The sequence below is a fragment of the Schistosoma mansoni genome, chromosome 4, assembly GCF_000237925.1.
Source record: "Schistosoma mansoni strain Puerto Rico chromosome 4, complete genome".
Lineage (NCBI taxonomy): Eukaryota > Metazoa > Platyhelminthes > Trematoda > Strigeidida > Schistosomatidae > Schistosoma > Schistosoma mansoni.
Window position 1 is genome coordinate 9,090,764 of NC_031498.1, and position 14,887 is coordinate 9,105,650.

At 32.7% G+C, this 14,887-nt stretch overlaps 1 protein-coding gene across 2 annotated transcripts in view; it reads left to right on the top strand.

Moving 5' to 3' along the window:
- Smp_008660.1 (putative gelsolin) overlaps positions 1-14,887 on the top strand; it is a 32,537-nt gene that overhangs the window by 14,490 nt on the left and 3,160 nt on the right. The window contains exons 5-8 of one of the 2 annotated variants that reach the window (XM_018796734.1): positions 5,119-5,341; positions 6,621-6,707; positions 8,987-9,066; positions 11,854-12,028. In XM_018796734.1, coding sequence (XP_018651847.1) covers positions 5,119-5,341; positions 6,621-6,707; positions 8,987-9,066; positions 11,854-12,028 — 565 coding nt within the window. Of the gene's footprint in view, positions 1-5,118; positions 5,342-6,620; positions 6,708-8,986; positions 9,067-11,853; positions 12,539-14,887 lie in introns of those variants that run through there. The other variant, XM_018796735.1, reaches the window with a different exon arrangement.

The following is a 14,887-nucleotide window of genomic DNA, read 5'->3' on the forward strand; positions in this document are numbered from 1 at the left end:
GAACAGCATGTAAGCGATTTTATCACGTCCCATTGCGTCTATCAATTTACATGTATATGCAGAAACACGTACACAGGGAGCAGCAATGGCGATCTGCCAGTAAGGGATGGCTGCACATACCTAAATGGCTACAAAAACGAATGAATTCCAATGGTCAGAAACGTCACGAGATAGATGAAATCTTCCTCCATTGCGAAACATTTGGTTGAGACCGGACATAAGGTTGATATTAGGTCAGCTTATGTAGTTTTGTACGAAAGTTTCCAAGAAAATAGGTTGGAGTTTATTGAGGCCACGGCTATGCGGAAACTGAAACCTTCTTTATGTGCTCAGAAACAATTTGTTCTTACTCTTAACCTACCCTGATGATACTGATTTATTATTCAGCGCGGTTTTCTTCATTATTATCTATGTTCCCTTTACCTTTTAATTTGTCTAAGTGACCTTTGTTTAATTGCATACATAATGTCTTAGCAAGTACTTGTGTGATTAGATTGTTCCGAATCTATTGCTCAAGTGTATTACCTAATTCTGATAACTTTCATCTTCTCATCGCATTATAAAAATATTCTCTTTTCCGTGAACTAAAGATATCTATTTTACTTCGACCAGTTCTCAGATATCTCTTATTTCTCATTGTCATTCTAGAAATCAGTGGTTAAACACTGATTACTTTATTGATTTAAATCATGTGATTGTTCCAAAAATTCACGTTGATGTATAGACCTCCATCATGAAGATATTAATTTGTTTTTGTTAAACAACAATATCAATTAGTGATGTTCCTCCCCCTTCTGGAAATAATCTTACAAATGTAAACAGAAAAACACGTATTCTATTCTACGTGTAATTAAAATGATAATATGTCAGTTAGTTGTTGTGCATTGCATTTCTGTACTCAAGGGGGTGTTATTACTAATACTAAACATAGTAAGACTATCTCATTTAATCAATAATAAACGACAGACTCTGTTATTATTAGGTTGGAACAATGTTGTACATAGACAAATTGTAAAGCTTTCTATACTTCTGTTCAAGACATAATAATCCTCCAATCAAAGTCAATGTTAGTCTATTTGATGAAATTGTATGAAACTTCATTGGTTTTCTGTTTATGTAATATATCATAATATTAGTAAATTGAATTATTTTATTCCTCATTAGAAAAAAAATTTTTTTTCGTTGAAAGTTTTACTAATGTCTCAATGTATGAATGAAATTGATAAAATACCCAATGAATTATTATTAAAAATTTTTCAATATCTTAATGGTAATGATTTAATTAATTGTACATTATGTAATCAACAATGGAATCATTTAATAAGTAATGATAAATATATATGGTTATCTATTTTTAAAACTGAAATGAATACTGGTTGGTTATGGTTAAATAAAGATATAATTCATATATTAAATTCATTTAATATAATAAATAATAATGATTTATTTAATAAAAATCAATTAATTAATAAAAATAATGAAAAAAATTTAAAAAATTATCAAAATATTACTGAATTCATTATACAATTATTAAATAATCCTGCTTGTTCTATGAAAAAATTATATTCATATTATATTAATATATATAAAATAGAAAAAGAAACATTACAAACACAAATTATTCCTTATTTGAATTCAATGACAAATGATGAAATTTGTTTTAATTGTATAATATTAGGACCAGCTATTGATACAGTTCATTTAATTGGAAAATTTATGCATACACTTTTAAGTTGGATTGATTTAGCTTTAACAATGAATAGACAACCGATGAAATTAAAAAAAATGCATACAACTACTACTTCATGGTTTGGACAAGGATTTATATTACGTTTACCAAAATGTTTATCATTAAATGATAAAGAGAACACTAAGGGTATACTTTTTAATACAACAATTTTACATTCACGTAAACATATGATACGTTCTAGGTATTGTTATGGAGGTAGTCGATTATTTGGTAATTGTTTAGTTGAAACACCAACAACAGATCAACAACCAGTTGGTCGTGTGAATTTGACTCAATGCACTATTAATGCAATTAGTTCAACTCAAATTGTTTTCTATGTTATTGATATACGAAAAGAAGATAGTGATTTGTTTAACAATGAAAATGGTGATACTATACGTCTTATAAATCCATATAATTCTGATAATGAAAGATGGAGTGAAATACGTGTTGAATTAGATGCTTTAACAAATTGTATGAATTCAGAACAAATATTAATTGTTTTAGGAGTTGGTAGTCAAAACGATAATATAAATAATTACAATCTTATAGAACTTGCTTCAAATCTTGGTTGTAATAATGGTACTTGCTCGAACAAAGTCGTTTTTGATGAGTGTGATAACAATCATGAAGATATTGACGCTAATGTTGTTAAACCATTATTGAATAAACCACACATAAAGTGGAGATTATGGTGTACTTCAATAAATGAATTTACTTATACTAATTTGGAAGAGATTTTTTTGTGGACAGCTATAACTTATTTGAATAAATCATGTATTGTTAAAAGGACGTCAAATGAATCGTTAACAAAACGAATTAAAGCTATACAAAGTCGTATAACTAATTATTATCGGGTACTTTCCACGGATAAATAACAATGGGATTTTCCATAATTCCTTGTTATCTATGTTTATTATCTTGTATCGACATTCTTTTGAAAAGTTTCTTTTGTGTATAAATCTGTCAAAAAAGTGTTTGTACTTCATGGCTTGTTTTTTTAACTGCATTGTAAACTCTTTCTGAAACTAATGTGTACACCAATCTAGTTCTTATTTTCTTACAAAATAAAACCGAATTACTGATGTTGATCAATGATCCGTCAGGATGTATTCCACAACCTCAGTTCTACACAATATAATCATATTCACATGCAACTGGCTGAAACAGCTGTAAAACAAATAGGTCATTACCGTGACCTATGAATATACATTTGAAAATCGATATAAATTTACACAAAAATACTTAGTTTTCTGTTATGTTCACTTTTCATAGTGATTGAATTATTTGAATCACATGAATAAAATAAAAATCATGATATGTCGACTTTTGTTTTTAGAAAAATTGTAACCATCCATTTTTGAGATGTGAGAGAACAAAACTGCAACCATCCATTTTGTATACACATTAGTGTGTGTGTGTAGTGGTTAAAGTATTTGTTGTCTTATTGTTTAAGTAAATATTTATGGAATGGTTACAATTATGACAGTGGTGTGCAAGATAATGGTTTTGAGCAAAATGATAATATTGGTTTAGGATTGTAACATCTTTAGTTAGTCATCATCTTAAAGTTTAGAATTATGTTTAGTTAAACATTTTGTTTGATGTCTGTCTTTATCACATCTATGGATATATCATGTTTAATTTACTTATCTCATTTAATTTTTTTAATCACCAATCACAGTATTGATATTCTGACGAATATAGAGATTTTCACTAGACTTTTACAGTTTGGTATAACTATACAACTTTGAAAGAAGAGATTGACAAACAACAATTTTATTTTTTTTGAGTGATTCAATTAATTCATAATTTATTTAATAGAAACATTAATTTTAATTGATTTATATGTCCACATCGTGTTACAAAAACCTGGACGTTAAATTCACCGAATGTTTGCTCAACTAGTAACTAATTTATTATTAAGCCAAACGTTTGTATTCTTTTAGCTACATTTTATTTTGATGTCAAGTAAATTATCCGATATTTGGTTGCTTATAGAAACTCAACGGGGCATTACATTGTGGGAAAATTTAATCTTTTGAAAATTTTAGTGTTTTTTTCTTGAACTTTCTACTTTCATTACATTTTAGTTGTAAGTGGAAGGATCATTCGATGAAATAAGTTTATAAATAATTACGTAGCGAATGATTGAAAACACGATATTCTTATTTATCGAATCTCATAGTCTGTTAATAAATTATTAGCAACAGAATGCAAAATTTCAAAGATAATTGAGGTTGGGCAATATGTGTTTGTGCTCACTGATAATAATTCAACTAATATCACTATCTTGAAACAGCAGTCTCGGTGGGTTTTTTTATGTGTAGCCAATGTGATCCCAATGACTTCCGCATCAGACATCATTAGCCAACTCTTGGAGCAAAGAAGTGGTCAGTTTATGATTATAGCTCTGTAATGTTCTAGAGATGGTACAATTCAGTGACTTGAGACTCTATCATACATGGTTCAAGACAGAAGGCATTGGCGATCTTGTTATAGTTTCTGTTATGTCCCGATAAGAATAGTGAATGGTAATTTTGAGATCAATTTATGGACCACTAACTACGCATATACTTTTTATCGTAAAAATGTTGAATAACTAAACTATTCATATTCATATCCCTCTTATTATGAGCTTTATTTTGACCTATGAACTATTGTTATACGACTTACCACTCTTGAATTATGCCCTGTCTATCAATTACTACCTCCCTTATTCATGGCCATATTTGGCTAAATATCGTACAAACATTGTTTCTTATTTTATGGTAAGATATGGTCTGTCTGTTTGGTATATAAACCCAGTATGTTTGAAATATATAATTCTTACCGCAGAGGCTGAGATTGGTGCTCTGGACTTAACTATCTGGGCTAGGCAGAAAGCGTGACCGATAAGTTCTCTAGACTGCTCGCACGGGTTTCGTGTATCATTGGTTTGATCTATAAATCACTGCTCTCTAATTGACGGTATTATCACATCATACATTAACAGGGCACATAAATTATAACACCTTTTATTGTTTATAAAAATATAAGAAACTGAACGAATTCTTCTTGGTCGTGTTTTTATTGAACTGTTTCTCCTATCACACTATCTTGATTCATTTATTTTCATGTATTCGTTTGTTTTCAACTATACGCCTCCCTCTTTCTCTTCACGATTTCCCCTATATTTGTTGGTCTCCAGTTGTGCCCTTATTTGTGCATGTTAAATAAACCTATGATTCAATGATATATAGAGAAGTAGGTTTCTAACCTGTTGTAAGACGATAAACACGTTGTGAATTTGTTTGAATTGCTAACGATAATTTAATGAAATAGGTTCACCATGAAAACCTTTTTAAATTCACTGCTTTCTTTTTTTTTTCGAAATGAACTAAATATAGAACTCTTGCAGGTGGATATGCAAGCGGATTTAATCATGTAAAACCGAATGAATATAGACCTCGTCTTTTAATGTTTCATTCAGTTGATCGTAAAACCATGGAATTAATTGAAGTGCCTTTTTCCAGACGTTCTTTGGATTCCACAGATGTCTTTATTTTGGATATGGGTAATCAAGCATACCAGTGGAATGGACGTGGGTGCAGTAAAGAAGAAAAATTCAAGGTAAGGCTTTAGTGTTTTCGTATATAAAAGCTATCATCAATCTGTCAAGATCCACTTATGGAAAATGTAATATGTCACTACCCAATCTTTGATGTCCTCAAGTCGTGTACACAGTTAATGTTCATATGAACCTATATGGTTGATTTATAGCACGTGTAGTCTGTTATTTCTCCTTCATGTATCAATTTTCATGGTTTTAATTCTTTTTATTCTTGTTTAACAGTTATTTTCTCGTGTATACAATGTGTTTCATGTATTAATGCATTTCATAATTGCAGAATTGGATTTACTCCTTTTTGGTGTTGACTGAGACTAATTTCTGTTTCAAATGTACTATTTGAGTAAATTTACGTACGCGAAAATGAAGAACGTTAAACGCAAAACTCATTAATGCATACATATTCAGCAAGAATACTGTTTGTTATAAGAATGATTTCATCTTGTCATTAGTTTATGCAAAAGATAGTTACCAAAGATTATCATAATCTTATTTTGTATTATTTACTGATAACAGAATATATTACAGATTGTATTTAACACCTTTCTACATTCAATATGTCCATGTAAAAAAAATATTGAAACAAGAGTATAATTATCTTTCGTCATTCACTCGTCTGTATATAAGCTCTAATTGTTTTCTAACTGAAATGATTGAACTTTTGTCAAGTACACTATGCTACCATATTTTTATGAAACCATAAATCATAAGGTAAATAACTACATATTTATGAACACCTGAATCACTAATATACTGAGAGAAATACATTAAGTTAGTGTGATGTTTTTGTATTTCATATGGGCTAACTGATTGATTATGTTGTAAGCAATTATCAAGAATGTTCTGTTTATTGGTCGGTTTCGATTCCAAAGGGTCAAATAGTAATAATATTAAAGATACTTTTACTTGACAAGTGATATTATTAAGTGGATAGTTCAGTACAGAGATCTATTCATTTGATCATAACGAAATGATTTATGAACTATCGATATTTCTACTAGTCATTAGTAGTCGTAAAGCCTTTACTTCCAGAAACGTAAATTACACTTTTTACATTTGATGTTGAACAGTTATGAAGATCGGTTCTGAACTAAACTCAAAATGTAATTTTTCAAATGTGCATTTGGTATCATAATGAGGATAAATGAGGTCTATTATACGATTTAAATTTATGTTACTAATCAATGATATCAGTTATTTATATCTCCAAAATACTCTTTATATATTTTTAGTGGGCTTGAAGTTAAATTGTTAATGTTTGTTATTCTTCATGTTATTCAGGCAAGTCAGTTTTTACAACAACTCGAGTGTGATCGTAATGGAAGGTGTAAAACTGAGGTGACAGATGAAGATGGTTCTGAGGAACATGTAAGTTGCTTATTTCTAAAACTCCTAATTATCTTGTCAGTAGACATAAAAGTCACTTCAAAGTCTGTTTTCTGTTTTGTTGTATAGATGTTTACGAGAATTCATTGACTTAGCATAGTTTAGGCATACTAATGAAGTAAACTATTCATTCATCACTCATGTTTTTAGAGATATTAATTTAGGTGAGTGTCATATCTTGGGACCTACTAATCAATATCACGTGCCTAGTAACCATTCAGAATCCTACTTCTAATTTGGTCTGTTATTTACTCTGTGGTTTTGTGTTTCTAACTTGGCCAAATACACACTGGATCAGCATTATTAACATTAAGTCAACAGCTAAGTTCCTAATGCCTCACCATTTACTAGCTCCTCTCCATATCCTGTCTTTGAGTCCATGAGTTAACAGCCAGCCTCTACCATATCTGTATTTCAAACAAACGTGATTTATATACAGGCACATATGACCGCACCACACCATAAATACAAAAAAATAATGATTGTGCACAAACAAGTTAAAGGTGGCTGTGAGTAGGGGAAACTAGGAATATTCAGTCGTATGACATTAGTTAACCTAAAACTTATGATAAACAGAACACATAGATAAAGTAATCCAGTCTCTCGATAGTTATAAAGGATGTGTGTAATAATATTGATTCATAAATTATTTTTGGGAGCTACCATTCCTTCAATTATCGTTCAGACATAGCACAATTCATGTGTAATACGTGAATAAGCCAAAAGCGGCTGCAAATAGGGGAAACTGTATGTAATAGATCGGCAACAATTTAGGAACAGTAGGTCGAATGACAGATCCGTTGGCCAGGCACTATCAGCAACAATATACTGTGGGAGAGAACAAACCAGATTTCAGTGGAGGAAGAAATCAGAAAGAAGCGTTGGAACTGGATAAGACATACAATGAGGAAGTAACCCAACTGCGTCACAAGACAAGCCCTCACATGGAATCCTGAAGGCCAAAGGAGAAGAGGAAGACCCAAGAACACATTACGCCGAGAAATGGAGACAGAGATGAGAAAAATGAACAAAAGTTGGATAGAACTAGAAAGGAAGGCCCAGGATAGAGTGGGTTTGAGAATGCTGGTCGATGGCCTTTGCTCCATTGGGAGTAACAGGCGTAAGTAAGTAAGTAAGTAAAGTCGAATGGCAGTAGTTTATGGGTTAACCAGAAGTTTATAATTAAAGAAGAACATATACATAGTAATCTAGTTATTCAGTAATTATTGAGCAAAAAGTAAACTCAATGATAATTCAAAAAACCAGTTTCAACTTCTAAAATATTCGTTCCATTATAACAATAAGACAATAAAATACCATATCGAAATGAATCATGTAGATAGTAACTGTAGATGCCATAAGAGCCATGATAGCATTATCACTACAAATCACCCGATATCTGCATTGTATTACTACAGAGATTTTTTTGAATTCTTATTCATCAGAAATGAAAACATTACTATAGCTTTAGAGATTTCATGCTTTTTAGTTAACGTAGTTATCATAATGATATTAGATATTAACAAAGCGTATTTATGATTCTCCAGTATAGCATATTGGATGCACGTCCATTGGTCTAAAGGTTAAGGGTTCGTATACAAAACCGAAGGTCTATCCCTGGTATTGGGGTAGCGGATGCTCACTCCCGGGTTGTCCCACACTTTAATAAGACGACTGTCCAGCGGGTTCAAGTTTTCAATGGTGGTTCTAACTAAGATCGGTTCTTGATTTTAAGTATGGAAAGTCTGCAATCTTCACAAACCCTTCATACTAAAAAAGAATTAATAAATTTCAGCTACAATATCGAGACACTATTAGAATTTAAATTAACTAAACAAATTTCAAGTTTTTCATTACCCCGTTTTTACAAACTTATGACTAAGACTTGAAACAATTCGAATTTTATCTTTAGCGTAAGAATAAACTAGGAAACTAATATCCGTTCAAATAAAGCAACAAATCACTTAAATAAAACAATTGACGTTTAGCTATTAAAATTGAATCCTGTCCAATCGACTATAGGTTAAGATAACAATCGTCTCTTATTGTAATCAATGATTTACATAAAGTTTATGGTACACAAGATTCTGTCTATTTTTTATCTAGATCAATTTCGTTTCTGTTTAGAATCTATTATTATTATTATTATTATTATTATTATTATTAAAATCTATTTATTATAAAATGGAACAATTGCATACAATAACTAATGATATGCATGTGTTTCTGTTGCATTCATTTTTTTTCTTTGTTTTAAACAGAAAAAGTTCATTAGTTTATTGCCAGATGTTGAAATAGGAGAAAAAGTTCAACAAAAAATAGGCAAGAAAGTAATTTACAGGTAATTCTTTCTTTAAATATTTATCCATGTAAAAGTTGATTATATTATTTATTGATCATTAGATGACCACTTTTAGGCCTATATTTAATATTAAAGTGAAATGTAGTTGGTAATATATCCGCGGTCCTACTTTTAGATCTTCGTCGCCGCAGCTGTATTTGGAGGGGGGGGTCTTTGTTAATGTCCGTGGTTGTCGTCGCCATTACGTACGTATAAACTCTATTGAGTCCTCAGTCTTACTGCTTATACTTTGAGATGCGAACCATTGCAATTCCTACGATGCAAACTAAGAACGCACATAACTGGTGCAATGAAAATTTATTGACTTTTCAGAAACACGTCACCAAACAAGTCCCAAAAATCACGTAGTTATTTGACTAAAATACAATTATTTATTTATCGTATTACACACTTAAAACAACCACATAGAGGGAAATACATGGAGTTATTGTAAAAGTACGCACTAAATGTAGTTTCCTCGAAATAATATAGTGAATATACTTGTCGAACCAACCGAAAGTTCACTCTAGTCATATTGAACAAAGTTGATACTGTATTGATACAATAAATTTTGATCTAAAGAAGTTCTTTCTAGCTCGTTATATCAATTTCAGTTCAAACAATTTCCTTAATGAATAATTACCGTCTGATAATTTGTGACTGAATAAATCTCTACTACTTACAATTCTTCGGCAAAAATAAATAAACATCTTTTCCACCTCACTTGAAGTAACGAATTTCTGCTGATAAATCTAAGGCGAGTTTATATATTAAGTTTAAGTGGTCTATGGATTGGTTATTAATAACTTGATGTTGTTACGTAATTAAACTTAACTGACTATTCATTACTACTACTAATAGCACGGTGTCATTATGCCTAATTCTAACTTCTACTCAGTTTATGAATTTGTTAAATCTTGATTAAGGATTCGGCTGACCTACTTCCGTTTTCTAATTACGAATGACCGAGATCCTCCTAATGCACATTGGAATAAATATTAACTCTGTAGTACGGCAATTAACACACATACACAATGCTGCAACCTAGGGAGAAGGCAGAAGTACAGAAAAACCTTGATATTCAAAACGGACAAAACTGAAACAGAGCGACTCTGTATAAATAGTAAATGATATTTGATAGTAACGAGACATAACCTTAAGACACAGGAAACTTAATAAACTAGTGGCGAAAACCGATCAGAAACACAACAGAGGTTATATATGGATGTGAGTGGAAAAAAAAATTTACTCAGAGTTACCGTTACAGAAAAAAAAGTTAACATTTGTTAGCTAAAACTAGATAACTTGAAGTCTTTTTACAAGAATTTTCTTAAATTATTTTGCTGTAGAACTTATGGTAAAACCACTTGTATTCAGTGACTATTTACACTAGAAACTAGGAGCTTGTAGTTCTGACAAGAATATATTACGCAGAATATGTTAGTCTGGTTTTGATTAAGGGATAGTAAGACAGTTAAATGACTGAAAATTAAGGTTCATTTTCATTGACATCACTATGTTCAATCAGTTTATTGAATAAATATGCATTTTAAGACTGCCAACTTTCTGCTATGTATGTATTAGAACACTGGTCCTGTTGCGACTTTAAGCCCGACTTTTTATCACGTGATTTATTCACCAATCGAAATACAACTTATCCAATCTTAGCACTGTGCCAAACCAATGACGTTCGACCGCTTTGATCAGCCTAGCGTTCTTATTGATCTCTTGTCCGCCTAGCCCTTTCAGTTGAGTCCAGAAAACCAATGACAGCTTCTGCTATGCGAATCATTTATTTCAAACATACTTGGTTTATATACCAGCCAAACAGACAGCATCACACCATAAAATAGGAAGTAACATTCACACAAGATCAAGCCAAATGTGGCTGTGAACGTGGGAGACGGTAACTAGTAAACTGAACATAATTTAAGAACAGTAAATCGTATAATAATAATAATCTATGGGTCAAAATGAAGCTTATAATAAGAGGAATATAGATATACATAATCTAGTTACTGAACAATTGTACAATAGGAATATACATATAATATTAATCCATTAATAGTTGTCAGAAGTTACCTGTAGTTTGATCTCACTAGGATATAACAGGTCCTTTCTAGAATGTTTATTGACAATGGTCAAGAATTAGCCAACTTTCGTAATAAATTTCTAGGAAGTTAAAGTTTATTCGAAGAAAAAGTTTTATTTGTCACAAAAGAGCCTGTTATATGCAAAATACAATAATCTAAACCGTATCCCTTTTAGTGATAGATCAAAACTGGGTTTATTCTGTTTTCTAAAAATATATGGAAATCCACATTGACATATGATTGCTTAGTTTCCTGAAATGAAACAGTCTAAACTGTACTTGATTAATTTACTTTATGTGGAACTCCTCAGAAATGTGCATTTACTAACTTTATGCAGCATCAAATCTATAACTCTAAACTCACAGCGTGAGCTCTGATCGTAAAATTTTATGTAAACTATCTGCAAACTCAAAAAAGAAGTTTTAACGCATCGTCCTATTGATTAGTAATTTTGTTCAATTCATGTAACATTACTTGTTGATATCAGTATCGGCTAACAATAAGACATCTGTTAAGAAGATTCCGCCATTTTATGAATCGATCTGCTATCCATATAGTAATGAGAGTCTACGTTCACATTCACACTTGCTACATTATTTTCACATGAGTTCAGTTCACTAATATTTCAAACCTATTTGACACATTCTTCACCATACGCTCAATTTTTTCTTTTATTGTTCTAATTTTTTTATAGAGTTTCAGATGAAAGTGGTAAAATGGAAATTTCACTTGTATGTGAAAATGCATTACCAAAATCGTCTCTAACAGAAGACGATGTGTATCTCATTGACAGTGGACAATCTCTATTTGTTTACATTGGAGTGAAATGTAGTAGGCGAGAAAAATTGGATGCGTTGTCCCATGCCCATGTAAATCATTTGAAATTTTCAGTTAAAGATTTGTTTTATTCGTTTAATATTTTTTGTAATGATATTGTACATCATTTGTACTTCACTTAATTGGAGATAATGAATTCCGTACGAGTTTAGTTCTCTGAGCATGTTGATTTAATTATGAAGCGTTCATTATCACTCTGGACAAAATTATTAGCACAAACTTTCATATAAGAGTGATCTAGTCGAATTTCTCCGTATTATGACTAACAGCTTTTCCTGTCAACTTTGATGTTGGTTAGTTGCTTTTAACCCTTGTTTTATTGTTGCTCACATATTTATTTTCATTATCTTCACGTTATTGATCTGATTCTTAACGTCATGGTATTACAAGATCTTTCCAATTGTTCTATAAGTTGGATGGATTTCGATATGTTTGTTGATTGTTGATTGAGCTCAGTGCGAAGCTTCTACAAATTCTCTGATCTTCTAAGTACTCTCTCTGTCCGAGATCTCAACATTTTCCCAGTCGAACGCATACTTACAACTTTCCGAATTTTCTGATATGAGCGAAGATAGCTAATTGATGTTTATGCATAAAAATTTGAAGAGGGCGGCCAACTTGCTCGCTACAATGTTCCTCATATCTGGAACGGTTTATTTTGTAAATGATGTTTAACTTTTCTTTTGTCATCTCATCCTTTTGTTTACATAAGATTGAGAGGAGTGATTTAGCCGGTTTTTAGGTTACCCCTATTCCAAGCTGTTTTAATAGCGTTGTTGTAATCTCCGATATATCCTTCATATGTGATAAGAAAATCCGTTTGTTTGTTTCCATGTTTATTTAGATGCCAGTTGTCTGACTCCAGTATGATCGAATCGTTGATTATCCCATTTAGCTTCGTAAATGTTCTGTCGAATTAACAAGGGTATATCAAAAGTTAAATACAAATCGTACTTAGGATACATTGAATGGCAGAAAAGCAAATAAACTTTGCAACAATTGTATGTAGCATTTGAATTCTGTAATACACTGGATCCAAGACTAATAGAGTGACTGCCTTTTTACACGTCATGTACGAAATAGAGGAAGTTAACAGACACATACATACTTTTTTACACATCCATGAAAAACGATTAAGATAACACGTGACTAATTGAAATGAGATTTGTGGATGACAGAATAGGTGGAAATATTAGAATGATTCGTCTGTCCAAAGGTTAGAATAGGTCGAGTTATAACGATACTGATTGCTACAATGAATATGGTTCTGTAGTTATAGAATGCATAAAACTGACACAAATTAATATTGTTTTTTTAAATAATGGTTGGTATCTGTGAGAGAGAAGTACCACTCTATTGTATAGACGAAGAGTATAGATGTAAAGCTATAACATTCTCAATGTTTACTATGACAGTAACTTAAATATTCTCGGTCAAATTTTTTTGAATGAACAAATATTTTAAAATCTGCCTAATGATAATCTTCAATATACTTAGTGGTACGGTCGAGGGTGGAGAGAGTCCACTCTCCCTCTCGAAACGCTCTCACATGGCCACGCGTATATAGCCACTGCCAGAGAAGTCCTACTCACTACCTTCTCGAACCACTGGTGCTGTTTACGAAATTGAGCGGAGAGAAAGCGAATGTCTGGCGCTTTAACCGGGATGTTGGATACGAAGGGTCCACCTAGGGGAGTTGGCAAACCCTGACTCTAAACCAATGATGAACATAGGCTCTAGTATCCTCAGAGAAAAGATGGAAGATGAACCAATTATTGGTCACCAGCTACCATAGGACTGCATCTCCTTACGTTGCTCCACTGCCTTGTGGATCAAAGGCTCCAGGAGTGACCCCCTACGAAAACCACCTGCTTCGGTCCGGGCACCCGGGTGGTATCACAGCCCATACACAAATCAAGTGAGTTGTGCGGCGCATGTGCATTCGGTGCCCCTTCGTATTAATATTTATGTGTTCAAATAAAATGAAATAAAAAACTTAGTGATAAATATTTTTATAAGTTGTGCCTATTTGTCATTGTTAACTAAATATCAGTAGTATAAATATGCTACGAAACCCTTTAATTCTGGCCTCGTTCTTATTTGATCATTGTAAGTAATACTCACTTATGGATAGCCTCAATTTAATACAAAGCAAGTAAACCATTACTCTATTTAAATTCACTTAGTATTGTTTGTTTGAATCTTCCCATCGATGCGTTAGGACTGCAACTGGTCAGTCTCTAATTGACATATGTGCATACTGTGCGTATTGCCTCGATATAGCCTTGATTCACAAGCATGATGAGCAAAGATGGACAGCTGGTAATGGACTGCCTCGTGCAGCACCGAGGTGGAGGAAGTAGTCTAGGGCTCTGAGTATATAAAAGAGAGCCCAGAAACTGAGAGTGTGGCGTGCGGTGTTGGCATGCTTCAGAAAGGTCAGAAATGGTAGGTTTGGGATCATGTCTAAGCAGGTCAGAAGGGTATGCGCATCATGGGCAGGTCAGACACTACCTCAGCTGTGCCAGCACTCCTCCCTCCGATCAACCCTGTGGCCTCCTGAGGTAGTTCTCTGCAACCAACTGATGGGAGCAAAATATGCAGCCCTGACTCCCAGATGTATTCGCTTACTATGTATTCGCTTACTAGCCAGAAGTCACTGTCACACATCTCAGGGGTGAGCTTAAGGAATGGTGGCGGCATAAGCCAGACCCATTTCCGATTCATTTTTGGGCAGAGGAAAATGAGATGCTTTACATACCCTTGTCAGCAACTGGCAAACTGCTGAGGTGACTGATACCTGCTTAGCGCGCACACACACACACACACACACACACACAGCCTAGAAGTGGGGGGGGGGGGAGTGGCTCAGTGGAGGCAGAACTAAGGAT